The sequence below is a fragment of the Manacus candei genome, unplaced genomic scaffold (genome assembly GCF_025592945.1).
Source record: "Manacus candei isolate 608988 ecotype Guabito, Panama unplaced genomic scaffold, ASM2559294v1 h1tg000631l, whole genome shotgun sequence".
NCBI classification, from domain to species: domain Eukaryota; kingdom Metazoa; phylum Chordata; class Aves; order Passeriformes; family Pipridae; genus Manacus; species Manacus candei.
The window spans coordinates 3-27,592 of record NW_026138679.1 but is presented as its reverse complement, the minus strand read 5'-3'; the positions used below and the strand labels follow the sequence as shown (position 1 = coordinate 27,592).

The 27,590-nt window shown below is 63.1% G+C and overlaps 2 protein-coding genes and 4 long non-coding RNA genes across 13 annotated transcripts; 5 read left to right on the top strand and 1 right to left on the bottom strand.

Moving 5' to 3' along the window:
* The first annotated feature begins 2,772 nt into the window (after positions 1-2,772).
* Positions 2,773-3,416, top strand: LOC127466178 (uncharacterized). Of its 3 annotated transcripts, none has more exons than XR_007902634.1 (3): positions 2,773-2,815; positions 3,225-3,287; positions 3,318-3,416. It is a non-coding gene; the product is annotated as an uncharacterized LOC127466178 (long non-coding RNA). The 3 variants fall into 3 exon arrangements; XR_007902636.1 differs by having other exon boundaries at positions 3,225-3,277; positions 3,318-3,402; XR_007902635.1 differs by having other exon boundaries at positions 2,776-2,815; positions 3,225-3,267; positions 3,318-3,415.
* A 972-nt stretch (positions 3,417-4,388) lies between these two features.
* LOC127466177 (potassium voltage-gated channel subfamily A member 7-like) lies at positions 4,389-9,399 on the bottom strand. Its single transcript, XM_051776779.1, has 7 exons — positions 9,208-9,399; positions 9,103-9,160; positions 8,979-9,032; positions 8,170-8,864; positions 6,524-6,577; positions 5,101-5,922; positions 4,389-5,037 (listed from the first exon to the last, which is right to left on the bottom strand). The coding sequence occupies exons 4-6, from the start codon at positions 8,707-8,709 to the stop codon at positions 5,155-5,157; spliced, it is 1,362 nt and encodes a 453-aa protein (XP_051632739.1). The 5' UTR covers positions 8,710-8,864; positions 8,979-9,032; positions 9,103-9,160; positions 9,208-9,399; the 3' UTR covers positions 4,389-5,037; positions 5,101-5,154.
* Positions 9,400-13,621: 4,222 nt separating this feature from the next.
* Positions 13,622-27,242, top strand: LOC127466179 (U1 small nuclear ribonucleoprotein 70 kDa-like). Its single transcript, XM_051776780.1, is given in 10 exon segments — positions 13,622-13,636; positions 13,638-13,750; positions 13,901-13,919; positions 14,744-14,758; positions 14,760-14,807; positions 15,157-15,211; positions 15,346-15,410; positions 16,368-16,430; positions 19,458-19,539; positions 27,072-27,242. Coding segments are annotated over 10 exon segments (582 nt in total). The 3' UTR covers positions 27,179-27,242.
* LOC127466181 (uncharacterized) lies at positions 19,737-21,898 on the top strand. 6 transcript variants are annotated; one of them, XR_007902642.1, is made up of 3 exons: positions 19,737-20,215; positions 20,247-21,630; positions 21,692-21,898. It is a non-coding gene; the product is annotated as an uncharacterized LOC127466181 (long non-coding RNA). The 6 variants fall into 6 exon arrangements; XR_007902640.1 differs by having other exon boundaries at positions 19,737-20,255; positions 20,287-21,630; XR_007902641.1 differs by having other exon boundaries at positions 19,737-20,893; positions 21,123-21,630.
* Positions 23,434-25,198, top strand: LOC127466183 (uncharacterized). Its single transcript, XR_007902644.1, has 8 exons — positions 23,434-23,478; positions 23,669-23,865; positions 24,114-24,146; positions 24,274-24,352; positions 24,402-24,505; positions 24,618-24,680; positions 24,928-24,972; positions 25,093-25,198. It is a non-coding gene; the product is annotated as an uncharacterized LOC127466183 (long non-coding RNA).
* LOC127466180 (uncharacterized) lies at positions 25,795-26,840 on the top strand. The gene is made up of 5 exons (XR_007902637.1): positions 25,795-25,846; positions 26,034-26,075; positions 26,368-26,533; positions 26,575-26,638; positions 26,761-26,840. It is a non-coding gene; the product is annotated as an uncharacterized LOC127466180 (long non-coding RNA).
* Positions 27,243-27,590: the final 348 nt, after the last annotated feature.

The following is a 27,590-nucleotide window of genomic DNA, read 5'->3' as shown; positions in this document are numbered from 1 at the left end:
GGGGGTCCTGGGGGGTCTGGGGGGCCCTCGCGTATTGGCCACGGACCTCCACTATGGGGGTCCTGAGGGGTCAGATTTGGGGGACCCCTGGAGGCCCCCCCCTAATCGGAGGGGATCCTGGGGTGGGGTCTGGGAGGTTTTGGGGGGTCTTGGAGGGGGTTTGGGGGGATCTGGGGGAGGATTTGGGGGGGTCTAGGGGCTCCCGAGGGGTCTGAGGGGTTAGTGGGGGGTCCCAGGGGTGGTCGGGGGGGGTCCCGGGGGTCGGGGGTGTCCGGCTCCCTCGGTGTCACAGGATTGACCCCGGGGGGGTTCCCGGGGGGTCCGGGGGGGGCTCTGGGGTCTCCCGGAGGGGGTTCTGGGGGGTCCAGGGGGTCTCTCGCGGGGGGTCCTGGGGGGTGGTCCCGGGGGGTCCAGAGGGGTCCCGAGGGAGGGGTCCGGGGGGTGGTCCCGGGGGGTCCGGAGGGGTCCCGAGGGAGGGGTCCGGGGGATTCCTGGGGGCGGTCACGGGGGAGGGTCCCAGAGGGGGTCCTGGGGGGTCCAGGGGGTCTCTCGCGGGGGGTCCTGGGGGGTGGTCCCAGGGGATCCTGGGGGGGGGTCCCGGTGGTCTCCCTGGGGATCCTGGGGGGTGATCCCGGGGGATCCTGGGGGGGGGTCCCGGTGGTCTCCCGGGGGTCCCACACCCACCCTGCTGCCGGGAGCACTTGCGGTCGGTGACTCCGGTGAGCGGCCCCCGGCCCAGCACCACGGGCTGCCCGTCGGGCAGCGGCACCGGCCCCGCCAGGCCGCGCAGCTCCGCCTGCATGGCCCGGGAACGGAATCGGGAACCGGGATCGGGATCGGGATCGGGACCGGGATCGGGGACAGGGATCGGGACCGGGAATGGGATCTGGAACCGGGAACGCGATGGAGGGGAACAAAGGAACCGGGGACGGGAACCGGGGACGGAGCCGGACCGGGATCGAGGGGACACCGCGCTCCTGGCCACGCCCCCTTTCGTGTCCCATTACGTCACTTCCTATTGTCGCCTCGCCCCCTCCGCTCTCCCCTTCCCGCCTTTTCTGACCTTGAACGCGCCGCTTCCGGGTTGTGCGGCCGCGCCCCTCATTTATAAACCACGCCCCTATGCCTAAGCCACGCCCCCGATGTTCAACCCACGCTAATTTATGGCATTTAGCCACGCCCCCACAGGGCACGCGCGAAAAGAGGACTTCCGGTCTTGCTACGCCGCCGCTTCCGGTAGGGTGAGCCTCCACGGCGCCCCCTGGCGGTGGAGGACGGGATTGGTCCTCCAAGGGTGGGGGGGCGGACAGGAGGGACTGGGAGATACTGGGAGACACTGGGAGAGGGTGAAGGGGGAGGGAGAGGCTGGAGGGGGCACTGGGGGTGACTGGGAGGGACTGGGGGGGCACTGGGGGTGACCGGGGAGGCACTGGGACGGACTGGGAGAGCCTTGGGAGGCGCTGGGAGGGACTGGAGGGGTACTGAGGGTGATTTGGGAGGCTTTGGGAGGGATTGGGAGACCCTTGGGGGGCACTGGGAGGGACTGGGAGACCCTTGGGAGGCACTGGAAGGGACTGGAGGGGTCACTGGGGGCGATTGAGGGGCCACTGGGATGGACTGGGAGAGCCTTAGGGGGCACTGGGAGAGACTGGGAAAGGACTGGGGGTTACTGGGGGTACTGATTTGGACTGGGAGGGGCTGGTTTGGACCGGGAGGAACTGGTTTGGACTGGGAGGGACTGGTTTGGACTGGGAGAGGGCACTTGGGGGTCACCCCTTCCCCTCCCGGGGGCCCTAAATATAAACCTGCTGACTCAGCAGTGCCACCGCCAGGGCAGAAAGGGGGGCCCGGGGACCCCCCCCCCGGTCCTTGGGACCCCCCAGCACCGCAGGAGGGTCCCCGGGACCCCCCGGGACCCCCCGGGACCCCCCCGGGACCCCCCGGGACCGCCCTGTCACTGCCCCACCCTCACTTGAGGGTCCTCATGGCCCCCCCCCGTGACCCCTGTGACCCCCCCATCCTCCCACAACGACCCCCCTGCCCCCCCCCCCACCCCCCCAAGGACCCCCCTGGCCCCCCCCCACCCCATCAAGGACCCCCCCGGCCCCCCCCCACGACCCCCCTGTGCCACCGAGCGTCACCTTTTTTATTGTCCCGTGGGCTGGGGGGCTCCGGGGTGTCCCCAGGGTGTCCCCGGGGCGTCCCCACCCCCCCACTGACACTCACAGGCCCCGAGGGGGTCCCGGGGGGGGGTTTGGTGTGAGTGGGTGGTTGTGGGATGGCCCAGATGGGGCGGGGAGAGGGGATCAGTGGGTGTCCGGGGGTCCTGGGGGGTCCTGGTGCAGCCATGACCGCACTCATGGGTCCTGGTGGGTCCTGGTGAATCCTGGGGGGTCCTGGGGGGTCCTTGTGAGCCACGGGCACACTCGAGTGTCTCTGGTGTCCTGGTGGGTCCTGGTGCAACCACGACCCCACGATTGGGTCCTGGTGGGTCTTGGTGCAGCCACGACCCCACTATTGGGTCCTGATGGATCCTGGTGGATCCTGGTGAGTCCCGGAGCATCCTGGTGGGTCCCGGTGCAGCCATGACCCCACTCGTGTGTTGTGGTGGGTCCTTGTTAGCCACAGGCACACTCAAGTGTCTTTGGTGTCCTGGTGGGTCCTCGTGCAGCCACGACCCCACCAGTGTGTCCTGGTGGGTCCTGGTGAGTCCCGGAGCATCCTGGTGGGTCCTGGTGCAGCCACGACCCCACTCGTGGGTCCTGATGGATCCTGGTGGATCCTGGTGGATCCTGGTGGGCCCTGGTGAGTCCTGGTGGGTCCTGGTGTGTCCTGATGTGTTGTGGTGCAGCCACAACCCCACTTGTGGGTCCTGGTGTGTCCTGATGTGTACTGGTGCAGCCACGCCCCCACTCGTGGGTCCTAGTGGGTCCTGATGGATCCTGGTGGGTCCTGGTGAGTCCTGGTGTGTCCAGGTGTGTCCTGGTGGGTCGTGGTGCAGCCACGACCCCACTCGTGGGTCCTGATGGATCCTGGTGAGTCCCGGAGCATCCTGGTGGGTCCCGGTGCTGCCACGACCCCACTCGTGGATTGTGGTGGGTCCTGGTGGGTCCCGGTGCAGCCATGACCCCACTCGTGTGTTGTGGTGGGTCCTTGTGAGCCACGGGCACACTCAAGTGTCTTTGGTGTCCTGGTGGGTCCTCGTGCAGCCATGACCCCACCAGTGTGTCCTGGTGGGTCCTGGTGCAGTCATGACCCCACTCGTGGGTCCTGGTGGGTTCTGGTGGGTCCTGGTGGGTCCTGGTGGATCCCGGTAGGTCCCGGTGGGTCCTGGTGGGTCCTGGTGGGTCCTGGTGCAGCCACGACCCCACTTGTGTGTCCTGGAACATCCTGGAGTGTCCTGGTGGGTCCTGGTGCAGTCATGACCCCACTCGTGGGTCCTGGTGGATCCTGGTGGGTTCTGGTGGGTCCTGGTGGGTCCTGGTACAGCCACGACCCCACTGGTGAGTCCTGGTGTCTCCTGGTGGGTCCCGGTGCAGCCACGGGCACACTCGAGTGCCCTTGTGAGTCCTCAGATGTGCTCCTGAGTCCTGGTGGGTCCTGGTGTGTCCCCGAGTGTCCTGGTGTGTCCCTGTGCCCCCCTCGGTGCCCTCAGGTGTCCTCACGCAGCCAGGAGCACACTCGGGGGTCCTTGAGTGTCCCCGAGTGTCCTCGTGCCCCCTCGGTGTCCTCGAGTGCCCCCCAAAATGTCCTGGTGCCCCCTTGTCCATCCTGGGACACTCTCAGAAGTCCTGGTGCCCCCTTGTCCCTCCTGGGACACTCTGGTGCCCCCCAAAATGTCCTGGTGCCCCCTTGTCCCTCCTGGGACACCCTCGTGCCCCCCAAAATGTCCTGGTGCCCCCTTGTCCCTCCTGGGACACCTCCTTCACCCCAACATGTTCTGGTGCCCCATTCTCTGTCCTGGGACACCCTCGTGCCCCCCAATGTGTCCTGGTGCCCCCTTGTCCATCCTGGAACACTCTGGTGCCCCCCAGCATGTCCTGGTGCCCCCTTGTCCATCCTGGGACACCCTCAGAAGTCCTGGTGTCCCCTTGTCCATCCTGGGACACCCTCGTGCCCCCCAACGTGTCCTGGTGCCCCCTTGTCCATCCTGGGGCACCCTCAGAAGTCCTGGTGCCCCCTCGTTCACCCCAACGTGTCCTGGTGCCCCCTCCTAAGTCCTTGCACCCCCCACGGGTACCCTCGTGCCCCCCAGTTTGTCCTGGTGCACCATTGTCTGTCCTGGTGCCCCCCAGTTCCTCTTGGTGCCCCCCAGTTTGTCCTGGTGTCCCCCAAACCCTTCCTGGTGCCCCCCAGTTTGTCCTGGTGCACCATTGTCCGTCCTGGTGCCCCCCAGTTCCTCCTGGTGCCCCCAGTTCCTCCTGGTGCACGACAGTCTCTCCCAGTGCCCCCCAAACCCCTCCTCGTGCACCCCCAGTTTGTTCTGGTGCCCCCCAAACTCCTCCCTGTGCACTCCCAGTCCATCCTGGTGCCCCCCAAACTCCTCCTGGTGCACCCCCAGTCCATCCTGGTGCCCCCCAAACTCCTCCCTTTGCACTCCCAGTTCATCCTGGTGCCCCCCAAACTCCTCCTGGTGCCCCCCAGACTCCTCCTCGTGCACCCCCAGTTTGTCCTGGTGCTCCCCAGTTCATCCTGGTGCCCCCCAAACTCCTTCTCGTGCACCCCCAGTCCATCCTGGTGCCCCCCAGTCCATCCTGGTGCCCCCCAAACTCCTCCTTGTGCACCCCCACTTTGTTCTGGTGCCCCCCAGTTCATCCTGGTGCCCCCCAAACTGCTCCTGGTGCCCCCCAGTCCATCCTGGTGCCCCCCAAACTCCTCCTGGTGCACCCCCAGTCCATTCTAGTGCCCTCCAAACTCCTCGTGCACCCCCAGTTCATCCTGGTGCCCCCCAAACTTCTTCCTGGTGCCCCCCAAACTCCTCCTCATGCACCCCCAGTTTGTCCTGGTGCCCCCCAGTCCATCCTGGTGCCCCCCAAACTCCTCCTTGTGCACTCCCAGTCCATCCTGGTGCCCCCCAGTCCATCCTGGTGCCCCCCAAACTTCCTCCTGGTGCCCCCTCACACCCTCCCAAGGCCCCCCTCGTCCCCCCTCCCCTCACACCTCAGTGACCAACCTGCCCCCCCAGCCCTTCTCCCCCCCGGCCTCCCCGTCCACCCCCCAGCCCTCCCCGTGCCCCCCGCCCTCCTTGGGGTCCCCGGGCGGGTCGGGGTGGTGCGGGCAGGGGGCCGGCGGGACCACCTCCCCCGTCTCCTGCCCGTGCAGCTCCCGCCGGTAGAAGTAGGAGAAGTTGGAGACGATGACGGGCACGGGCAGGGAGATGGTGAGCACGCCGGCGATGGCGCACAGCGAGCCCACCAGCTTGCCGCCCACCGTCACGGGCGCCATGTCGCCGTAGCCCACGGTGGTCATGGTGACCACGGCCCACCAGAAGGCCTGCGGGATGGACGTGAAGGCCGTGGCGGCGTCCTCGGCCTCGGCGAAGTAGACGGCGCTGGAGAAGAGCACGACGCCGATGAGGAGGAAGAAGATGAGCAGGCCCAGCTCGCGCATGCTGGCCCGCAGCGTCTGGCCCAGGATCTGCAGGCCCGTGGAGTGGCGCGACAGCTTGAAGACGCGGAAGACGCGGACGAGGCGGACGACGCGCAGCACGGCCAGCGACATGGCGGGCTGGCCCGGCCCGCGCTGCGCCGCCAGCTCGGTGCCCAGCGCGATGAAGTACGGGGCGATGGCCGCCAGGTCGATGAGGTTCATGGCGCTGCGGAAGAAGGCCGCCTTGCTGGGGCTGGCCACCAGCCGCACCAGCAGCTCCAGGGAGAACCAGCAGATGCAGACCGTCTCCACCACGAAGAACGGGTCGGCCAGGCGGTGGGCGGGGGGCGCGGAGGTGGTGGTGGTGTTGGAGGGGGTGGGCTGCGGGGAGAGGACGGAGGGGAGGGGGTTAGAGGTGGGGTTGGAGAACTCCGTATCCACCACCCACCGTGGGTTGGTGGAGGACAGAGACCAGCCAGAGCCACAAATCCACCCCCCAGTATGAATAATGGGGATTGGAGACCCCCCAGACCCCCACGAAGAAAGGGTCGGCCAGGCGGTGGGCGGGGGGCGCAGAGGTGGTGTTGGTGTTGGAGGGGGTGGGCTGCGGGGAGAGGAGGGAGGGGAGGGGGTTAGGGAAGCTCCGTGGGTTGGTGGAGGGTAGAGACCACCCAGACCCCCAGATCCACCCCCAGTATGAATAATGGGGTTGGAGACCACCTGGACCCCTGGGTTTGTCACCCACCGTGGGTTGGTGGAGGACAGAGACCACCCAGAGCCCCAAATCCACCCCCCAGAGCCCCATATCCACCCCCCAGTCTGAGGAATAGGGGTTGGAGACCCCCCAGGGTGGGTCAATAGGGTTGGAGACCCCCCAGGGTGGGTTAATGGGGTTGGAGACCCCCCAGACCCCCACGAAGAACGGGTCGGCCAGGCGGTGGGCGGGGGGCGCGGGGGTGGCGGCGGCGGTGGTGTTGGAGGGGGTGGGCTGCGGGGAGAGGAGGGAGGGGAGGGGGTTAGAGGTGGGGTGGAGAGCGCCTGGAAACCCAGAGCCACCCCACAGTGTGAGTGATGGGGGTTGGAGACCCCCAAGGGTGGGTTGATGGGGTTGGAGACCACCCCAGATCCACCACCCCTCATGGGTTGGTGGAGAACAGAGACCCCCCAGAGCCCCAAATCCACCCCCCAGTATGAATAATGGGGTTGGAGACCCCCCAGGGTGGGTCAATAGGGTTGGAGACCCCCCAGGGTGGGTTGAGGGGGTTGGAGACCCCCCGGACCCCCAGATCCCACCCCCCAGTTTGGGGAATGGGGGGGTGGAGATCAACCAGAGTGGGGAGTGAGGACACCGGGAAGGGAGAGGGGGAGGGTGGGGAGGGGGGGGGACGAGGAGGATGAGGATGGGGTGGGGGAGGATGGTGACAACGAGGACACTGAGGACGGGGAGGATGAGGATGGTGAGGGGGCGGATGGTGAGAATGGTGAGGGTGAGGATGAAGATGGTGAGGATGAGGATGATGGCAATGAGGACACAGAGGATGGTGAGGATGAGGATGGTGAGGGGGAGGATGGTGAGGATGAGGATGGTGAGGATGAGGATGGTGAGGATGAGGATGGTGAGGATGAGGATGATGGCAATGAGGACACAGAGGACGGGGAGGATGAGGATGGGGAGGAGAATGAAGGAGAGAACATGGAAGGGAGAGGACGAGGACGGTGAGGATGAGGATGGTGACGATGAGGATGGGGAGGATGGGGAGGATGAGAATGGTGAGTATGAGGATGGTGATGATGGGGATGGTGAGGATGAGGACACAGGATGGGGAGGATGAGGATGGTGAGGATGAGGACACAGGATGGGGAGGATGAGGATGGTGAGGATGAGGATGGGGATGGTGAGGATGAGGACGGTGAGGATGACACGGGTGAGGACGATGATGGTGAGGGTGAGAACACTGAGGGTGGTGAGGATGAGGATGGTGACAATGAGGACACTCAGGATGGTGAGGATGATGATGGTGACAACAGGGACACTGAGGATGGTGAGAACAATGATGGTGAGGGTGAGAACACTGAGGACGGTGAGGATGATGGTGGTGAGGGTGAGAACACTGAGGACGGTGAGGATGATGACGGTGTCAGTGGGGACACTGAGGATGATGAGGATGATGATGGTGATGATGAGGACGGTGAGGATGATGATGGTGAGGGTGAGAACACTGAGAACAGCGAGGATGATGACGGTGTCATGGGGACACTGAGGACAGTGAGGATGATGACGGTGTCATGGGGACACTGAGGACAGTGAGGATGATGATGGTGACAACACTGAGGATGGTGACACCAAGCCCACCCCCTGCTGACAACGCCAACCCTGAGGCCGGGGCGACCACGAGCACACCGAGGACAACAACCACAACAACCACAACCATGACAACCACGACAACCACGACAACCACAACAACCACAACCCCTCCAACCCCCCATCGGGCCTCACGCATAACACCCACAACCACCACAACAACCACACAACCACAACAACCACAACCACGACCCCTCCAACCCCTCTTTGGGCCTCACCCTCACATCATCACCGTCGCCGCCGTCGCCGCCGTCGCCGCCGGGCCGGAACTGCGGCAGCGTCTCGAGGCAGAAGACGACGATGGAGACGAGGATGACGAGCACGGAGACCAGGGCCACCACGCGCGCCGCCGGCGAGCTCTCGGGGTGCTCGCACAGCAGCCAGGCCCGGCGCCTCAGCCCGCCCCGCGGCAGCGCCGCCGGCGCCTCCACCGAGAAGCCCTCGGCCTCGCGCAGCCGCTCCTCCGCCTCGGCGCCCAGCTGGTAGAAGCGCAGCTCCTCCAGGAACACGTCCAGCGGCACGTCCGGGGGTCTCCGCAGCCGCCCCCCGGACTGGTAGTAGTAGAGGACGGCGCCGAAGGCCCCGCGGTGGCGGTCGAAGAAGAACTCGCGGCGCTGGGGGTCGAAGTAGCGGCGCCGGCGCCGGGGGTCCCCCAGGAGGGTGTCGGGGAAGCGCAGGAGGGTCCGGCCGAGGGTCTCGAAGCGCCGGCCGGCCACGTTGATGGCCACGCGCTCGCAGCAGCCCAGCGGCTCCCCCATGGCCGGCGGGGGCGAGGGGGGACCCCCCGGGCGGGCGGGGGGCGGCGCGGACGGCACCGAGGGCAGGGTGGGCGCGGGGGGGGGGGACCCCTGAAGGTTTGGGGGGGGTCCTGAAATTATTGGGGGGGAGACCCCTGAAGGTTTGGGGGGGGGTCCTGAAATTATTGGGGGTTCACTAAAGATTTGGGCACGGGGGGGACACCTAAAGATTTGGGGCGGGGACCCCTGAAGGTTTGGGGGGGGGGGTCCTGAAGGTTTGGGGGGGGGACCCCTGAAGGTTTGGGGGGGGGACCCCTGAAGGTTTGGGGGGGAGACCCCTGAAGGTTTGGGGGGGGGGGACCCCTAAAGATTTGGGGGGGGAGGGTCCTGAAGGTTTGAGGGGGGGTCCTGAAGGTTTTGGGGGGGGAGACCCCTGAAGGTTTGGGGGGGAGGGTCCTGAAGGTTTGGGGGGGGGAGACCCCTGAAGGTTTGGGGGGGGTCCTGAAATTATTGGGGGGGAGACCCCTGAAGGTTTGGGGGGGGGACACCTAAAGATTTGGGGGGGGAGACCCCTGAAGATTTGGGGGGGGTCCTGAAATTATTTGGGGTTCGAGGGGGTCCTAAAGATTTGGGAGACTCTGAAGTTATTTGGGATTCACTAAAGATTTGGGCCCGGGGGGGACCCCTAAAGATTTGGGGGGGCTTCTGAAATTATTTGGGGTTTGAGGGGACCCTAAAGATTTGGAGGACACCCCAAAATATTGGGGATCTCGAGGAGACCCCAAAGATTTGGAGGACCCCTAAAATATTGGGGTTCAAGGGGGTCCTAAAGATTTGGGGAGCCCCTGAAATTATTGGGGGTTCAAGAGGACCCTAAAGATTCGGGGGGAGCCCTTGAAATTATTGGGGGTTCGAGGGGGTCCTTTGGGTTTTGGGGACCCCCAGAAGGGTTGGGGGGACGTCGAGGTCTTACAGGGTTGGGGACACCCCAAAACTTGGGGGGTCCTGACACCTGTAGGGGACCCCGAAATTGTTGGAAGTCCCAAAGGGGACCCTGAAGATTTGGGGACACCCCAAAATTATTGGGGGTCTCAAAGGGACCCTGAAGATTTGGGGACACCCCAAAATTGTTGGGGGCCTCAAAGGGACTCTGAAGATTTGGGGACACCCCAAAATTATTGGGGGCCTCAAAGAGACCCTGAAGATTTGGGGACACCCCAAAATTATTGGGGGCCTCAAAGGGGACCCCGAAGATTTGGGGACACCCCAAAATTATTGGGGCCTCAAGGAGACCCTAAAAATTTGGGGGGCCCCAAAATTATTTGGGGTCTCCTGGCACCAGGGTCCCCCCAAACCTGCTGTCCCCTGTCACTGGTGTCCCCAAACTCTGTCCCTGCTGTCCCCAAATCACCTGACCCCTCTGTCACCAGGGGGGTCCCCAAACTGTCCCCAAATCACCTGACCCCGGTGTCACCAGGGGGTCCCTGACTCTGTCCCTGCTGTCCCCACCCCTCCTGACCCCTGTCCCTGGGTGTCCCCCTGTCACCGGGGGGTCCCCCTGTGTCACCTGGGTGTCCCCCTCTGTCCCCAGGGGTCCCCCACCCCTGTCCCCGGGTGTCCCCTCTGTCCCTGGGGTGTCCCCCTGTGTCACCTGAGTGTCCCCAACCCTCCTGACTCTTGTCCCTGAGTGTCCCCCCTGTCCCTGGGGTGTCCCCCTCTGTCCCCAAGGGTCCCCCACCCCTGTCCCCAGGTGTCCTCTCTGTCCCCGGGGTGTCCCCCTGTGTCACCTGAGTGTCCTCAGTCCTTCTAACCCCTGTCCCTGGGTGTCCCCTCTGTCCCCAAGGGTCCCCCTGTGTCACCTGGGTGTCCCCAACCCTCCTGACCCCTGTCCCTGGGTGTCCCCCACCCCTCTCCCTGGGTGTCCTCCCTGTCACCGGGGTGTCCCCCTGTGTCACCTGGATGTCCCCAACCCTCCTGCCCCCTGTGTCTGGATGTCCCCTCTGCCCCCGGGGTGTCCCCCTCTGTCCCTGGGTGTCCCCCTGTCCCCGGGGTGTCCCCCTGTGTCACCTGAGTGTCCCCAACCCTCCTAACCCCTGTCCCGGGGTGTCCCCCCTGTCCCCGGGTCGTGCCCCCCCTCGTCCCCGGGGGTGTCCCCCCCGTCCCCGGGGGTGTCCCGCCCTGTCCCCGGGGGTGTCCCCCGGCCCGTGCCCCGTCACCGGGTGTCCCGGACCCTCCTCGCCGCCGCCGCCGCCGCCCGGGCCGTAAACAGGGTGCCCGGAGGGTGCCCGGGTGGCCCCGCGGTGTCGGGTTCCCCCCCGGGGCTAAAAATAACGGGGGGGGGGGCAGGGTGGGGTGGGGGTGGGGGTGGGGGGGGTCACCGGACACCCCGGGCCTCCCCCCCGCCCCCCCCCTGCGGGGTCACCCCGTGCCCGGGGAGGGGGGGACACCCCGAGGGGGGGGGGGGACACCCCGTGTGGGGGGGGGGACACCCCGGGGGGGGTTGGGGACACCCCGGGGGGGGTCACGGGGGTGTCACGTCCCCCCCCCCCGGGGGGTGTCACGTCCCCTCCCCCACCCCCCCCCGAGGTGTGACCCAACCCCCCCCCATGGCGGGACGGGGACACGGGGGGGTCACGGGGTTGGGGAGGGGGTGGGGGGGTGTCACCTGGTTGCTATGGTGACGGGGTGGTGTCCCCCCCCCCCCTCCTGGTTGCCATGGTGACATGGCGGCTGGGGGGGACAGCGGTGGTTGGAAGGGGGGGGACACCCCCTTATCGGGGGTGGGGGTGGGTGTTGCCCCCCTGGTTGCCATGGCAACGGCGCAGGGTGTGCCTATGGTTGCCATGGTGACAGGGTGGTGCCCCCCCTGGTTGCCATGGTGACGTGGGGAGAGGTGTCATCCTGGTGTCACCGGGGGGGGGAGGGGGCGTCACCCCGGTAGCTATGGGGGGGAGGTGGGTGTGACAACCTGGTTGCCATGGCAACGGCGCGAGGGGTCCCCCTGGTTGCTGTGGGATAGAGGGGGGCGGTTTTTGACGTCGGTTGCCATGGCAACGGCAGCAGCCTGTAACTCCGGTCGTCACGGGATTTGGGGGGGGTGGCAGCGCCCCCGGTTGCCATGGCAACGCCACGTGCCGTCACCCCGGTTGCCGTGGGGGGTGGTGTCACCTGGTTGCCATGGAAACGGCGCGGGGTTTCCCCCCCCTCCGGTTGCTATGGCAGGGGCAGGAGGAGTCTCACCCTGGTTACTATGGCAACGAGACAGTCGCCCCCCCCCCCGTCGCTATGAGGGTGGGACAGAGGGGGGTCCATGGTTGCCACGGCAACCACGGAAACACCCCGTTGCTACGGAGAGTCCCCACCCACAGCCCCGCCCTTCCGCGGCCACGCCCACCCCGGGGGGGTGGAGCGTTGCCCGTGGCAACGGCTCCATAGGCCACGCCCTCGGACACGGCGCCTTCAGGCCCCGCCCATGGCAACGAGGCCCCGCCCCCCGTAACGCCCCGGGCGACGGTTTAATAGGCCCCGCCCCCGCTGTTGGTCACGCCTCCTTTGCTCAGGCACCGCCGCTTCCGGTCCCTTCCGACGTCACTTCCGGCCGCGCATGCGCGGGGGGGAGGCGCGCGCGGAGCGGCCCGGCCGGAGGGAGCGCGGGGTCCGTGAGGGGGGGGCGGGGCTTGGGGGGGGCTCTGGAGGGGTTTGGGGGGTCCTGGGGGGGGTCCTGAAGGGGATTTGGGGGGGTCCGGGGGGTTTTGTGGGGGTTTGGGGGGGTCTGTGGGGTTTTGGGGGGTCTGGGGAGAGAGGGAGGTTCTCGGAGAGGGCGCGGGGTCCGTGAGGGGGGGGCGAGATTTGGGGGAGTTTGGGGGGTCCTGGGGGGGTCCTGAAGGGGGTTTGGGGGGGCCTGGGGGGTTTTGGGGGGTCTGGGGAGAGAGGGAGGGTCCCGGAGGGGGCGCGGGATCCGTGAGGGGGGGGCGGGGCTTGGGGGGGTTTGGGGGGTCCTGAGGGGGTCCCGAAGGGGGTTTGGGGGGGTCTGTGGGGTTTTAGGGGGTCTGGGGAGAGAGGGAGGCTCTCGGAGGGGACGCGGGGTCCGTGAGGGGGGGGCGGGATTTGGGGGAGTTTGGGGGGTCCTGAGGGGATCCCGAAGGGGATTTGGGGGGGTCCGGGGGGTTTTGGGGGGTCCAGGGAGAGAGGGAGGCTCTCGGAGGGGGTGCGGGGTTCGTGGGGGGCTTGGGGGGATTTTAGGGGGTTCCTGAGGGGTCCTCGGGGGTTTTGGGGGGTCCTGGGCGGGCTCTGAGGGTGTTTAAGGGGGGGCTCTGGAGGAGTTTGGGGATTCTTGGGGTGTTTTAGGGGGTCCTGGAGGGGTTTTGGGGGTCTGGGGTGTCCAGGGTGGGATTATGGAGGTCTGGGGGGGTCTCTGGGCTGCAGTTTTGGGATCTGAGGGGTCTCAGGGGTGCAGTTTTGGGGTCTGGGGGTCTCTGGAGTGCATATTTGGGGTCTGGAGGGTCTCTGGGGTGCAGTTTTGGGGTCTCTGGGGTGCAATTTTGGGGTCTGGGAGGGGTCTGGGGTGCAGTTTGGGGGTCTGGGGGTCTCTGGGCTGCAGTTTTGGGATCTGAGGGGTCTCTGGGCTGCAGTTTTGGAGGTCTGGGAGGGGTCTGGGGTGCAGATTTGGGGTCTGGGAGGTCTCTGGGGTGCAGATTTGGGGTCTGGGAGGTCTCTGGGGTGCATATTTGGGGTCTGGGGGTCTCTGGAGTGCATATTTGGGGTCTGGAGGGTCTCTGGGGTGCAGTTTTGGGGGTCTGGGGCATCTCTGGGGTGCAGTTTTGGGGTTTGGGAAGGGCCCAACATGGGGAAATGGGGCTTTAACAGGGATTTTTTGGGCTGGGGGTGTTTTTGGGGGTCCTGACCCTCCCTTTTCTCCCCAGAGCCCCCCAAGATGACGCAGTTCCTGCCCCCCCAACCTGCTGGCCCTGTTTGCCCCCCGGGACCCCATCCCTTACCTGCCCCCCCTCGAGAAGCTGCCCCACGAGAAGCACCACAACCAACCCTACAGTGGCATTGCCCCTACATCCGGGAGTTTGAGGTACCCCCGGGACCCCCAAAGCCCCCCCAAATTCACCTGGACCCCCCCCCAAGCCTCCCCAAATACACCTGGAGCCCCCCAGAGCCCCCCAAACCCATAACCCCACACCCCACCCTACAGCAGCATTGCCCCCTACATCCGGGAGTTTGAGGTACCCCCGGGACCCCCAAAACCTCCCCAGGCCCCCCCCAAATTCACCTGGACCCCCCCAAATACCCCAAACCTTCCCAGACCCTCACAGCCCCCCCAGATCCCCCCAAACCCCATAACCCCACACCCCACCCTACAGCAGCATTGCCCCCTACATCCGGGAGTTTGAGGGACCCCCGGGACCCCCAAACCCCCCTGGGACCCCCCAAATTCACCTGGACCCCCCCAAATACCCCAAACCTTCCCAGACCCCCCCAAAACCCCCCAGACCCCCCCAAACCCCATAACCCCACACCCAACCCTACAGTGGCATTGCCCCCTACATTTGGGAGTTTGAGGGACCCCAAAACCCCCCTGGTCCCCCCCAAACCCCCCTGGACCCCTCAAAACCCCCCTAGGACCCCCCAGGACCCCCCAAAGCTCCCCATGACCCCCCTTGTCCCCCCAGGAACCCCCAAACCCCCCCCCATTAACCCCCCTAAAGCCCCATAACCCCCCCTGAGACCCCCAACTCTGACCCCAAACCCCTCCCCAGACCCCCAAACCCACCTGGACCCCCCCAAAACCCCTCTGTGACCCCCCCAGGACCCTCCCAAATCCCTCCCATGACCCCCCCTTGTCCCCCCAGGACCCCCCAAACCCCCCTATGACCCCCCCATACCCTTCAACCCCCCCCATTAACCCCCTCCTGGACCCCCCTAAAGCCCCATAACCCCCCTGGGACCCCCAACTCTGACCCCAAAGCCCCCCAGGACGCCCCCAAACCCTTCTGTGACCCCCCAGGACCCCCCAAAGCCCCCCCATGACCCCCCCTTGCCCCCCCAGGACCCCCGCGATGCCCCCCCCCCCGACCCGCGCCGAGACCCGGGAGGAGCGGATGGAGCGCAAGGTACGGCCCCAAAAACGGGGGGCAAACCCCCCCAAAACGGGGGCTGACCCCTCCAAAATGGGGTGCAGCCTCCCCTGGGGGGCTCAGCCCCCTCCCCAAGGGGTTTGGGGGGTGGGGGGGTCCCCAAAATCAGCTCCGGGGGGGGCTGCTCCCCCCCCACCCCCCTCCCCTAAATCTCACCCCCGGTGGGTTTTAGGGGAGGTTTTTCCCCCCCCTCCACGGGGATTTTTGGGGTCCCCCCGGGTTTTGGGGGGGTCGTGGGTGGAGTTGGTGGGTCTGGGGGTCCCCTGAGATTGTCCCCCCCCCCTTTTTGGTCACCCCCCTCCCCAATTTTCCCCCCCCCCGACAGCGGCGGGAGAAGATCGAGCGAAGGCAGCAGGAGGTGGAGTCCGAGCTCAAGATGTGTAAGTTTGGGGGGGTCCCACGAGGGTTTGGGGGGGTCCCACAGGGGCTTGGGGGGTCCCACGAGGGCTGGGGGGGTCCCCCCTTTATCTCTGACCCCCCCTGACCCCCCCCTTTTTCCTCTGCCCCCCCCCAGGGGACCCCCACAACGACCCCAACGCCCAAGGAGACGCCTTCAAAACCCTCTTCGTGGCCAGAGTGGTGAGTGCTGCAAAAGGGGGGCCCCCCTAATTTTGGGGGGGTCTCCCCCCAATTTTTGGAGTCTCCCTGAACCCTTGGGGGTCTTTTCTCAGTCCTTGGGGTGCCTCTAATCTGGGGGGGGTCTCCCAACCCACGTGGTCCCCCCTAATTTTGGGGTTTCCCCCTCCTGGTTTTTGGATGTCCCTTCAATCTCGGGGGGTCCCCCCTTATTTTGGGGGTCCCCCCCAAATCTTTGAGGGTCTTTTCAGTTCTGGGGGGGTCCCACCAGATTTTTGGGGGTCTTCCCAGTGTTTGGGGTCCTCCCTAATCTGTGGGGGTCTCCCCTAATCTATAGGGATCCCCCCAGTTCTCAGGAGTCCCCCCCAAATCTATAGAAGTTCCTCCAATTTTTGGGGGTCCCCCCCTAATCTTTGGGGGGTCTCCCCAATCCGTGGGACCTCCCACAATCCTGGGGATCCCCCCAATCCCTGGGGCCTTCCCCCAGTCTCTGGGGGTCTCCCAAATCCTTGGGGTCTCCCCCAATCCATGAGGGCCCCCCCAAATCCTTGGGGGTTCTCCCCCAATCCGTGGAGTCTTCCACAATCCTTGAGAGTCCCCCCCCTTAATTTAAGGGATCCCCCCCATTCCTTTGGGCTCTTTCCAATCCCTGGGGTCCCCCCTAATCTTTGGGGGTCTCTCCCATCCTCGGGGGTCCCTCTCAGTCCTTGGGGGTCCCCCCAATTCGTGGGGTCTCCCCCAATTCGTGGGGTCTCCCCCAATTCGTGGGGTCTCCCCCAATCCTGGGGGGGTCTCCTCCAATCCTTGGGGGTCCCTCCCTAAATTTTGGGGATCCTTTTAATCCTTGGGATCTTCCCCTGATTCCTGAGGGTCTTTCCAACCCTCGAGGGTCCCCCCCAATGTTTGGGGGTCCCCCAATCCACACAACCCCCCCAATTTGGGGTCTCTCCCCCCCCCCAGAATTACGACACGACGGAGTCGAAGCTGCGCCGGGAGTTTGAGGTTTATGGACCCATCAAGAGGGTGAGTTGGGGGGGTCACACCCCCAAAAACACCCCAAACGCCCCCCCCCGAATAACAGTCACCCCCAAAAACACCCCCCCCAAAAACACCCCCCCAAAAACACCCCCAACCCCCGCCCAAAACAACCTCAACACCCCACAAAACCACCCCCCCAAGAAACACCCCTTAAAACCACCCCAAAGTAACCCCCCCCCAAATAACACCCCCCCAAAAACATCCCCAAAATCACCCCTGAAAAAAAACACCCCCCTAATAACACCCCCTCCAAAAAGCACCCCCAAAATAACCCCCCTAAAACACCCCCGACCCCCCCCCCAAATAACAGCTCCTAAAAACACCCCCCCCAAAAAACACCCCCCAAAAACACCCCCAAATAACACACCCTCAAAAACACCCCCAAAATCAGCCCCCCCAAAAACACCCCAAAAATCAGCCCCCCCAAAAACGCCCCCAAATTCACCCCCTTAAGAACACTCCCAACCCCCCCAAACAATCTCGACCCCCCCCAAAATCACCCCCCCCAAATAACACTTGCTCTGAAAAACAGCCCCCAAATACAGCCCCAAATAACACACCCCTCAAAACTCCCCCCAAACACCCCCCCAAATAACAGTCACCCCCAAAGACACCCCCAAATAACACTCACCCCAGAAACCACCCCAAACACCCCCCCAAATAATTCTCACCCCCCAAAAACAGCCCCCAAAAACACCCCCCAAATGACACACCCCCAAAAACACCCCCAAACGCCCCCCCCAAATGACACTCACCCCAAAAACCACCTTCAAACACCCCCAAATAATTCTCACCCCAAAAACACCCCCCAAATAACACACCCCAAAAAACACCCCAAACACCCCCCCAAATAACACTCACCCCAAAAACCACCTTCAAACACCCCCCGAATAATTCTTGCCCCCAAAAACAGCCTCCTGAAGAACCCCCCAAATAACACCCACCCCAAAATCAGCCCCCCAACACCAACACCCCGACATTCCCCCAATAACACCCAACCCGAATAATACCCCAAAAAACAACCCCCAGACACCCCCCTGACCCCTCCCTGCTGTCAGGGGGTCTCACCTGTCCCTCCCTGTCCCTCCCCTGTCCCTCCCCTGCCCCTCCCCTGTCCCTCCCCTGTCCCTCCCCTGCCCCTCACCTGTCCCCGTATCCCCCCCAGCTCTCCCTGGGGTACAACAATCCCTCTGTAACCCCCCCAAACACCCCCTGACCCCTCCCTGCTCTCAGGGGGTCTCACCTGTCCCTCCCCTGTCCCTCCCCTGTCCCTCCCCTGCCCCTCCCCTGCCCGTGTGTCCCCCCCAGCTCTCCCTGGGGTACAACAATCCCTCTGTAACCCCCCCAAACACCCCCTGACCCCTCCCTGCTGTCAGGGGGTCTCACCTGTCCCTCCCCTGCCCCTCACCTGTCCCTCCCCTGTCCCTCCTCTCCCCTGTCCCCCCCCAGCTCTCCCTGGGGTACAACAATCACTCTGTAGCCCCCCAAACACCCCCCTGACCCCTCCCTGCTGTCAGGGGGTCTCACCTGTCCCTCCCTGTCCCTCCCCTGTCCCTCCCCTGCCCCTCACCTGTCCCCCTGTCCCCCCCCCAGCTCTCCCTGGGGTACAACAATCACTCTGTAACCCCCCCAAACACCCCCCTGACCCCTCCCTGCTCTCAGGGGGTCTCCCCTGTCCCTCCCCTGCCCCTCACCTGCCCGTGTGTCCCCCCCAGCTCTCCCTGGGGTACAACAATCACTCTGTAGCCCCCCCAAACACCCCCCTGACCCCTCCCTGCTGCCAGGGGGTCTCACCTGTCCCTCCCCTGCCCCTCACCTGTCCTTCACCTGTCCCCCCCCCGTCCCCCTGTCCCTCACCTGTCCCTCCCTTGTCCCTCCCTTGTCCCTCCCCTGTCCCTCCCCTGTCCCTCCCCTGTCCCCCTGTCCTCCCCCAGCTCTCCCTGGGGTACAACAATCACTCTGTACCCCCTCCAAACACCCCCCTGACCCCTCCCTGCTCTCAGGGGGTCTCACCTGTCCCTCCCCTGCCCCTCACCTGCCCCCCTGTCCTCCCCCAGCTCTTCCTGGGGTACAACAATCCCTCTGTAGCCCCCCCAAACACCCCCCTGACCCCTCCCTGCTGCCAGGGGGTCTCACCTGTCCCTCCCCTGCCCCTCACCTGTCCTTCACCTGTCCCCCCCCCGTCCCCCTGTCCCTCACCTGTCCCTTGTCCCTCCCCTGCCCCTCACCTGTCCCTCCCCTGTCCCTCCCCTGTCCCCTTGTCCCCCCAGCTCTCCCTGGGGTACAACAATCCCTCTGTAACCCCCCAGACACCCCCCTGACCCCTCCCTGCTGTCAGGGGGTCTCACCTGTCCCTCCCCTGCCCCTCACCTGTCCCTCCCCTGTCCCCTTGTCCCCCCCAGCTCTCCCTGGGGTACAACAATCCCTCTGTAACCCCCCCAGACACCCCCCTGACCCCTCCCTGCTCTCAGGGGGTCTCCCCTGTCCCTCACCTGCCCCTCCCCTGTCCCCCTGTCCCCCCCCCAGCTCTCCCTGGGGTACAACAATCACTCTGTAGCCCCCCCAAACACCCCCCTGACCCCTCCCTGCTGCCAGGGGGTCTCACCTGTCCCTCCCCTGCCCCTCACCTGTCCTTCACCTGTCCCCCCCCGTCCCCCTGTCCCTCACCTGTCCCTCCCTTGTCCCTCCCTTGTCCCTCACCTGTCCCTCCCCTGTCCCTCCCCTGTCCCCTTGTCCCCCCCAGCTCTCCCTGGGGTACAACAATCCCTCTGTAACCCCCCCAAACACCCCCCTGACCCCTCCCTGCTGCCAGGGGGTCTCACCTGTCCCTCCCCTGCCCCTCACCTGTCCCTCCCCTGTCCCTCCCCTGTCCCCCTGTCCTCCCCCAGCTCTCCCTGGGGTACAACAATCACTCTGTAGCCCCCCCAAACACCCCCCTGACCCCTCCCTGCTGTCAGGGGGTCTCACCTGCCCCTCCCCTGCCCCTCACCTGCCCCCCTGTCCCCCCCCCAGATCTACATGGTGTACAACAAGCGCTCGGGGAAGCCGCGCGGTTACGCCTTCATCGAGTACGAGCACGAGCGGGACATGCACTGTGAGTACCCCGAGAGCCCCCCAAACACACCCCAAACACCCCAAAAACACCCCAAAACACCCCAAAAACACCCCAAACACCCCAAAAACACCCCAAAACACCCCAAAAACAGCCCACCCGCACCTGGGCGGGGCACAGGTAAGTACAGGGGGCGGGGCCGCCCCAGGGGCTGCCGGTGGCCCAGGTGACGGGGTAGCCAAGGCTACAGGTGGAGAGGGGACAGGCGGCCAGGGCTACTGATGGAGGAGGCTCCTGGTCACCCAGGGGGAGGTGGCCAAGGTGTAGGTAGCCAAGGCTACAGGTAGCCAAGGCTACCAATGGCCAAGGTGTAGGTGGCCAAGACCACAGGTAGCCAAGGCTACCAATGGCCAAGGTGTAGTTGGCCAAGGCTACTGGTGGGCGAGGTTCCTGGTCACCAAGGTGTAGTTGGCCAAGGCTACAGGTGGCCAAGGCGTAGTTGGCCAAGGCCACAGGTAGCCAAGGCTACAGGTGGCCAAGGCTACAGGTGGCCAAGGTGTAGTTGGCCAAGGCCACAGGTAGCCAAGGCTACAGGTTGAGAGGGTACAGGTGGCCAAGGCTACCGATGGCCAAGGTGTAGTTGGCCAAGGTACAGGTGACCAGGGCTACCAGTGGCCAAGGTGTAGGTGGCCAAGGCTACTGATGGGCGAGGTTCCTGGTCACCAAGGGGGAGGTGGCCAAGGCTACAGGTGGCCAAGGTGTAGTTGGCCAAGGCTACTGGTGGCCAAGGTGTAGGTGGTCAAGGCCACAGGTAGCCAAGGCTACAGGTGGAGAGGGTACAGGTGGCCAAGGTGGCCGTGGTGTAGGTGGCCATGGTGTAGGTGGCCAATGTACAGGTAACCAAGAGTTCAGGCGGCCAAGGCTACCGACAGTCGGGGTGCAGGTAGCCCGGGGTGCAGTGGGGAGGGCTCAGGTGCCTGAGGCTCCAGGTGGCCGAGGTGGAGGTGGCCAAGGCTCCAGGTGGTGACCACGGTACAGGCAGAGCTCCAGGCGGTCGGCCAAGGCTCCGGTTGGCCAACGGTACCCTGAACAGGTAGCCAAAGTACTGGGAGCCAAGGCTACAGTTGGCCAAGGCTGTGGTTGACCAAGGCTATGGTTGGCCAAGGGTACAGTTGACCAAGAGTCCAGGTGGCCAAACTGTGGTTGGCCAAGGTTCTGGTTGGCCAAGGCTCCAGGTGGCCAAACTGTAGTTGGCCAAGGCTACAGTTGGCCAAGTCTCCTGTTGGCTGACCTCCCGTTGGCCAGTCGAGTCTCCAGTTGGCCAAAGTTCCTGTTGGCCAACCAAGGCTGCCATTGGCCAACCTCTTGTTGGCCAAGTCTTCTGTTGGCCAACCATGTCTCCCATTGGCCAACGCTACCATTGACCAACCTCCAATTGGCCAAGGCTCCCGTTGACCAACCAAGTCTCCCGTTGACCAACTAAGTCTCCAGTTGGCCAACCAAGTCTACCATTGGCTAATGTTTTGTTGGCCAAGCCTCCCATTGACCAACCAGGTTTCCCGTTGACGAGCCAAGTCTACCATTGGCTGATGTTTTGGTGGCCAAGTCTTCTGTTGACCACCCAGGTCTCCAGTTGACCAACGCTACTATTGACCAGCCTCTCATTGGCCAGCCAAGTCTCCAGTTGGCCAAGTGTCCTGTTGGCCAACCGAGGCTATGATTGGCTAATCTCTCGTTGACCAACCTCCCATTGACCAACCAAGGCTACTCTTGGCCAGCCAAGGCTACCTTTGGCCAAGCTCCTGTTGACCAATCTCTTGTTGACCAGCCAAAGCTACCATTGGCCAACCAAGCCTACAGTTGACCAACCAAGGTTACCATTGACCAACCACACCTACAGTTGACCAACCAAGGCTACCATTGGCCAACCCAGGATACCATTGGCCAACCAAGGCTGCTGTTGGCCAACCAAGGTTACCATTGACCAACCACGCCTACAGTTGACCAACCAAGGCTACCATTGGCCAACTGAGTTTACCATTGGCCAACCAAGCTTACAGTTGGCCAACTAAGGCTACCATTGACCAACCAAGCCTACAGTTGGCCATCCAAGCCTACAGTTGACCAACCAAGGTTACATTGGACCCAACCAAGCCTACAGTTGACCAACCAAGCTTACAGTTGACCAACCAAGGCTACAGTTGACCAACCAAGGCTCCAACTGGCCAACCTCCCGTTGGCCCAAGGCAGCGTTGGCCGTGCGTGCGGCGGGCGGGTCGTGCGGCGCCGCTCTCGCTCCGTGTCTCTCTCTCTCTCTCCGTGTCCCCTGGGGCGGGGCGCTCCGGGGGTCCCGGCCGTGCGTGCGCGTGTGTGCGTGTGCGCGCGCGTGCGTGTGTGTGTTCTGGGGGCGGGGCGGGGACGCCCGGGTGGGGGCGGCCGGGGTTGTATTAACACTGTTTTATTGTCACTGCAGCCACCTTTGTGATGGCTTTTGCCACTGCTGGCTTGCAGCTGATCCTAATGCTCCCCCCTCCACACCTCAGTGTATGGTTGGTATAAGGGTTTGTATCCTGGTAAGACACGTTCGTAACCCCCCCACACCCAAAACAAACCGCTCGGGGGGCGGGGGGGTCCAGGGGGGGGGGCTCAGAACCCCCCCCCAGACCCTCCCCCCCCACCCCTCCCCCGAGGGCGGCGCAGGAGTTCGGGGAGGGGGAGTTTCGGGGAGGACCCTCCGCTGGCAGCGCGGGCGGTGCCGGGCTGGGGGCGGCAGGGTCGGTGACCCCCCCCATACTCTTTGATTTAACGACCCCCCTCCCCTCATTTAGGGCACCCCCCCCCCGATTTGGGGGGGGGGGGGGGCTCCTCGCTGTGCCCACCCCCCCCCTCCACACCCCCCCCCCCCGTATTCCCATCCCGTTGAACCCCTTCCCGACGCGGGCAGGGAGCGAATCCACCCGGAATTCCCGGCCCGACCCCCCCCCCGGCACAGCCCCGGCCTCAGTCTCCGCTGAGCTGGGCACCTGGGACCCCCCCCCGGTTATTTTGGGGGGTGGGGGCCCTAAAGGAGCCCCCCACAACCCCTTAAAGGGGGTAAAAGGCAGAACCCCCCCCTTTGCCCCCCCCGTGTGTGTTGTTGCCCCCCCCCAAGAGGAGGAGGAGGAGGAAGAGGAAGGAGGGGGGGGGAGGGGCTATAAGTGCCCCCCCCCCTCCCCTTCGTGGGGTCCCAAAATTGTTTGGGGACCCCCCCCCCCCCAAATTGTTTGGGGAGCTGGATGTTTGTGTAGGACCTACAGCATCGTTTGGGGGGGGGGGCAGGTCCCTTAGTTGGGGGAGGGGTGGGTTTTTTTGGGGGGAGGGGCGTGGGAATTGGGGGGGGGTTGGGCAGTGACCCCCCCCCCTCCCCCCCCCGCGGTCGCAGCGACCGGGGGGGGGTTAAAAAGTGGCGTTTTTGGGGTTTTTTGGGGGGTTTTTGGGGGGGGCTGAGCCCCCCCCTCAACCCAGCCGTATTCGGGGGGGGGTCCCCGAAGGGGGGGGGGTGTGATTTGGATATTTTTGGGGGAGGGGGGGGCCCGGGGGGTGTGTGAGGTAGGGAAGGGTCTCAGGTAAGGCCCCAGCGCCCGTCCAGGACCTGCCTCGGCCGGAGGGGCCCCCCCAGCCCGGGGGGGGGGGACACGGACCCGACCCCCCCCCACCCACCCAGGACACCGGGGAGAGGGGTTTTTGGGGGGGGGGGGAGGGGATTTTGGGGGGGTGGGAGGGGCTGGAGGGGGGGGAGGGGCTGCGTCCATCGTGGGGCCCTCGTTTTGGGGGGGGGTTTAGGTGTGTCCCCCCCCCCCAAAAAAAATAAATGGGGGGGGGGTGAGAGTGTTTTGGGGGGGTGTGCAGGTAAGGCAGCACCCCCAGAGAGGGGGGGGCAGGGTGGGAGGGGGTGACCCCCCCCCAAAAATTAAGGGGGGGTCGGTTTGGAGGTTGGGGGGGGTCAAGATAAAGGTAAAGGGGGGTGACCCCCCCCCCCCAGAAAAAAAATAAGGGAGGGGGGGGGTCAATGCACAGGAGAAGGGGGTGTCCCCCCCCCCAAATTGAGGAGGGGTCGCTTTGGAGGTTGGGGGGGTCAATGTGCAGGGTAAAGGGGGTGACCCCCCCCAAAAATACCCCAGGTGTGGGGGAGTCAATGTGCAGGTAAAGGGGGTGACCCCCCCCCCCAAAAAATAATCAGGGGTGTGTGGGGGTCAATCTACAGGTAAAGGGGGTGACACCCCCCCCCAAAAGTAAGGGGGGGTCGGTTTGGAGGTTGGGGGGGTCGATCTGCAGGTAAAGGGGGTGACCCCCCCCCCAAAAATCAGGTGTGAGGGGGTCAGTGTGGAGGTAAAGGGGGTGACCCCCCCTCAAAAAAATAGGGTGTGGGGGGGGTCAATGCACAGGTAAAGGGGGTGACACACCCCCCCAAAAGTAAGGGGGGGTCGGTTTGGAGGTTGGGGGGGTCAATGTGCAGGTAAAGAGGTGACCCCCTCCAAAAAAATGAGGTGTGAGGGGGGTCAATATAAAGGTAAAAGAGGTACCCCCCCGAAATTAAGGGGGGGGTCACTTTGGAGGTTGGGGGGGTCAATCTACAGGTAAAGGGGGTGACCCCCCCCAAAAAAAATCAGGTGGGAGGGGGTCAATATAAAGGTAAAAGGGGTGACCCCCCCCCCCCAAAAATCAGGTGTCTGGGGGGGGTGTCAATGTAAAGGTAAAAGTGGTGCCCCCCCCAAATTGAGGGGGGTCGCTTTGGAGGTTGGGGGGGGTCAATGTGCAGGTAAAGGGGGTGACCCCCCCCAAAAAAAAAATGAGGTGTGAGGGGGTCAATGTACAGGTAAAGGGGTGACCCCCCCCAAAATTAAGGGAGGGGGGTCAGTGTGGAGGTAAAGGGGGTGACCCCCCCCCCAAATTAAGGGGGGGTCGGTTTGGAGGTTGGGGGGGTCAATGTGCAGGTAAAAGGGGGTGACCCCCCCCAAAAAAATGAGGTGTGAGGGGGGTCAATGAACAGGGTAAAGGGGGGTGACCCCCCCCAAAAATCAGGTGTGAGGGGGGGGTCAATGTGGAGGTAAAGGGGGTGACCCCCCCCTAAAAAAAATCAGGTGTGTGTGGGGGTCAATGAGCAGGTAAAGGGGGTGACCCCCCCCCCCCAAAAGTAAGGGGGGGTCGGTTTGGAGGTTGGGGGCGTCAATGTGCAGGTAAAGGGGTGACCCCCCCAAAAACAAATGAGGTGTGAGGGGGACAATGAACAGGTAAAAAGGGGTGACCCCCCCCAAAAAAAAATCAGGTGTGGGGGGGTCAATGTGCAGGTAAAGGGGTGACCCCCCCAAAATTAAGGGGGGGTCGGTTTGGAGGTTGGGGGGGTCAATGTGCAGGTAAAGAGGTGACCCCCCCAAAAAAATGAGGTGTGAGGGGGGTCAATGAACAGGTAAAGGGGGTGACCCCCCCAAAAATGAGGTGTGAGGGGGGGGTCAATGTGGAGGTAAAGGGGGTGACCCCCCCCTAAAAAAAATCAGGTGTGAGGGGGGGGTCAATGAACAGGTAAAGGGGGTGACCCCCCCCCCCCCCAAAAGTAAGGGGGGGTCGGTTTGGAGGTTGGGGGGGTCAATGTGCAGGTAAAGGGGGTGACCCCCCCAAAAACAAATGAGGTGTGAGGGGGGCAATGAACAGGTAAAGGGGTGACCCCCCCAAAATTAAGGAGGGGGGTCAGTGTGGAGGTAAAGGGGGTGACCCCCCCCCCCAAATTAAGGGGGGTCGGTTTGTATGTTGGGGGGTCAATGAACAGGTAAAAGGGGGTGACCCCCCCCAAAAAAATGAGGTGTGAGGGGGGTCAATGAACAGGTAAAAGGGGGTGACCCCCCCCCAAAAAATGAGGTGTGAGGGGGGGGTCAATGTGGAGGTAAAGGGGGTGACCCCCCCTAAAAAAAATCGGGTGGGGAGGGGTCAGTGTGGAGGTAAAGGGGTGACCCCCCCGAAAAAAATGAGGTGTGGGGGGGGTCAATGTTCAGGTAAAGGGGGTGACCCCCCCAAAAAAAGAAATGGGGGGGGGGTCAATCTGCAGGTGAAGTTTGTGACCCCCCCAAAAAAGAAATGGGGGGGGGTGTCAATGTCCAGGTGAATTTTGGGACCCCCCCCCCCCCCCAAAAAAAAAGAAATGAGGGGGGGGTCGATCTGCAGGTGAAGGGGGTGACCCCCCCCCAAATTCCTCGGCGCTGGGGGGGCTGCAATTTTTTTGGGGGGGGAGGGGGGGGAGTTGGTTTTTTGAGGTGGGGAGGTCGTTTTTTGGGGGTGGAAAAGTCATTTTTGGGGGCAAAAAAATCCATTTTCTGGGGTGGAAAAGTCATTTTTTAAGGTGGAAAAAGTCATTTTTTGGGGGGAAAAAGTCACTTTTGGGAGTGGAAAAGTGATTTTTTGGGGTGGAAAAGTCACTTTTGGGGGTGGAAAAATCATTTTTGGGAGTAGAAAAGTCATTTTTGGGGGTGGAAAAGTTTTTTAAGCTGAAAAACTCACTTTTGGAGTGGAAAAGTCATTTTTTAGAGTAAGAAAAGTCATTTTTGGGGGTGAAAAAGTCATTTTTTAGTGCGAAAAACTCATTTTCAAGGTGGAAAAGCCCCTTTTGGGGGTGCAAAAATCGGTTTTTAAGGCGGAAAAGTCACTTTTGGGGGTGCAAAAGTCATTTTCTGGGTGAAAATGTCATGTTTTAGGGTGAAAAACTCATTTTTCTGGGGTGGAAAAGTCACTTTTGGGGGTGAAAAAGTCGTTTTTGGGGCTGGATAAGTCATTTTTTAGGGTGAAAAAGTAATTTCTGGGGGTAAAAAAGTCATTTTTTATCGTGAAAAAGTCATTTTTTAGGGTGAAAAGTGATTTTTAGGGTGAGAAAAGTCATTTTTGGGGGTGGAGAAGTCATTTTCCGTGGTGGAAAAGTCGGTTTTTAGGGTGAAAAAGTCATTTTTGGGGATGGAAAAGCCATTTTTTAAGGTGAAAAAGTCATTTTTTAGGTAGAAAACTCACTTTTGGGGTGGAAAAGTCAGTTTTGGAGATGAAAAAGTCATTTTTTAGGGTGAAAAACTCATTTTTGGGGGTGAAAAAGTCATTTTTGGGGGTGAAAAAGTCATTTTTTAGGGTGAAAAGTGATTTTTAGGGTGAGAAAAGTCATTTTTGGGGTGGAGAAGTCATTTTCTGGGGTGGAAAAGTCAGTTTTAGGGTGAAGAAGTCATTTTTGGGATGGAAAAGTCATTTTTTAAGGTGAAAAAGTCATTTTTTAGGTAGAAAAACTCACTTTTGGGGGTGGAAAAGTCAGTTTTGGAGGTGAAAAAGTCATTTTTTAGGTGAAAAACTCATTTTTGGGGGTGAAAAAGTCATTTTTGGGGGTGAAAAAGTCATTTTTGGGGGTGGAAAAATCAACTTTGGGGTCGAAAACCTCCTTTTCGGGGATGTCAAAGTCGCGTTTCGGGGGGGGAAGGGTCGTTTTTTTTGGGGAGGGGGGGCCGGGCTCCGCTGGGGCTGATCCCCCCCCCCCTGTTCCCCCCCCCGGGCCCCCCCAAATTCTCTTCCAGCCGCCTACAAACACGCCGACGGCAAGAAAATCGACGGCAGGAGGGTCCTGGTGGACGTGGAGAGGGGCAGGACCGTCAAGGGCTGGAGACCCCCGCAGGCTGGGTGAGACCCCCCCCCGAAAATATCCCAAAATTAACCCCCCCGGGGGGGAAATCTGAATTTTGGGGGGGTTAAAATGGGGGTAAAGCTGATTTTTGGGGGGGTTAAAATGGGTGTAAAGCTGATTTTTGGGGGTTTTTTTTGGGCTTGAAATGGGTGTAGAGCTGATTTTGGGGGTGTAAAGTTGATTTTGGGGGGTTTTTTGGGGCTTAAATGGGTGTAAAGTTGATTTTTAGGGCTTAAAATGGGTGTAAGGCTGATTTTTGGAGGGTTAAAATGGGTGTAAAGCTGATTTTGGTTTTTTTTTAACACCCCCCTGGGGATTGGGTGAGACCCCCCCCAAAAATATCCAAAATAAACCCCCCCGGGGGGGAAAAGTGAATTTTGGGGGGTTAAAATGGGGGTAAAGCTGATTTTTG

Coding starts and splice junctions, on each gene's coding strand:
- LOC127466177 (XM_051776779.1), bottom strand. CDS start 8,709: ATGGGGGAGCCGCTGGGCTGCTGCGAGCGCGTGGCCATCAACGTGGCC. Junction 6,578..8,169: donor GCGACGGTGATGATGTGAGG/GTGAGGCCCAAA, acceptor CTCTCCCCGCAG/CCCACCCCCTCCAACACCAC. Junction 5,923..6,523: donor CCGCGCCCCCCGCCCACCGC/CTGGCCGACCCG, acceptor CCCGCCCACCGC/CTGGCCGACCCGTTCTTCGT.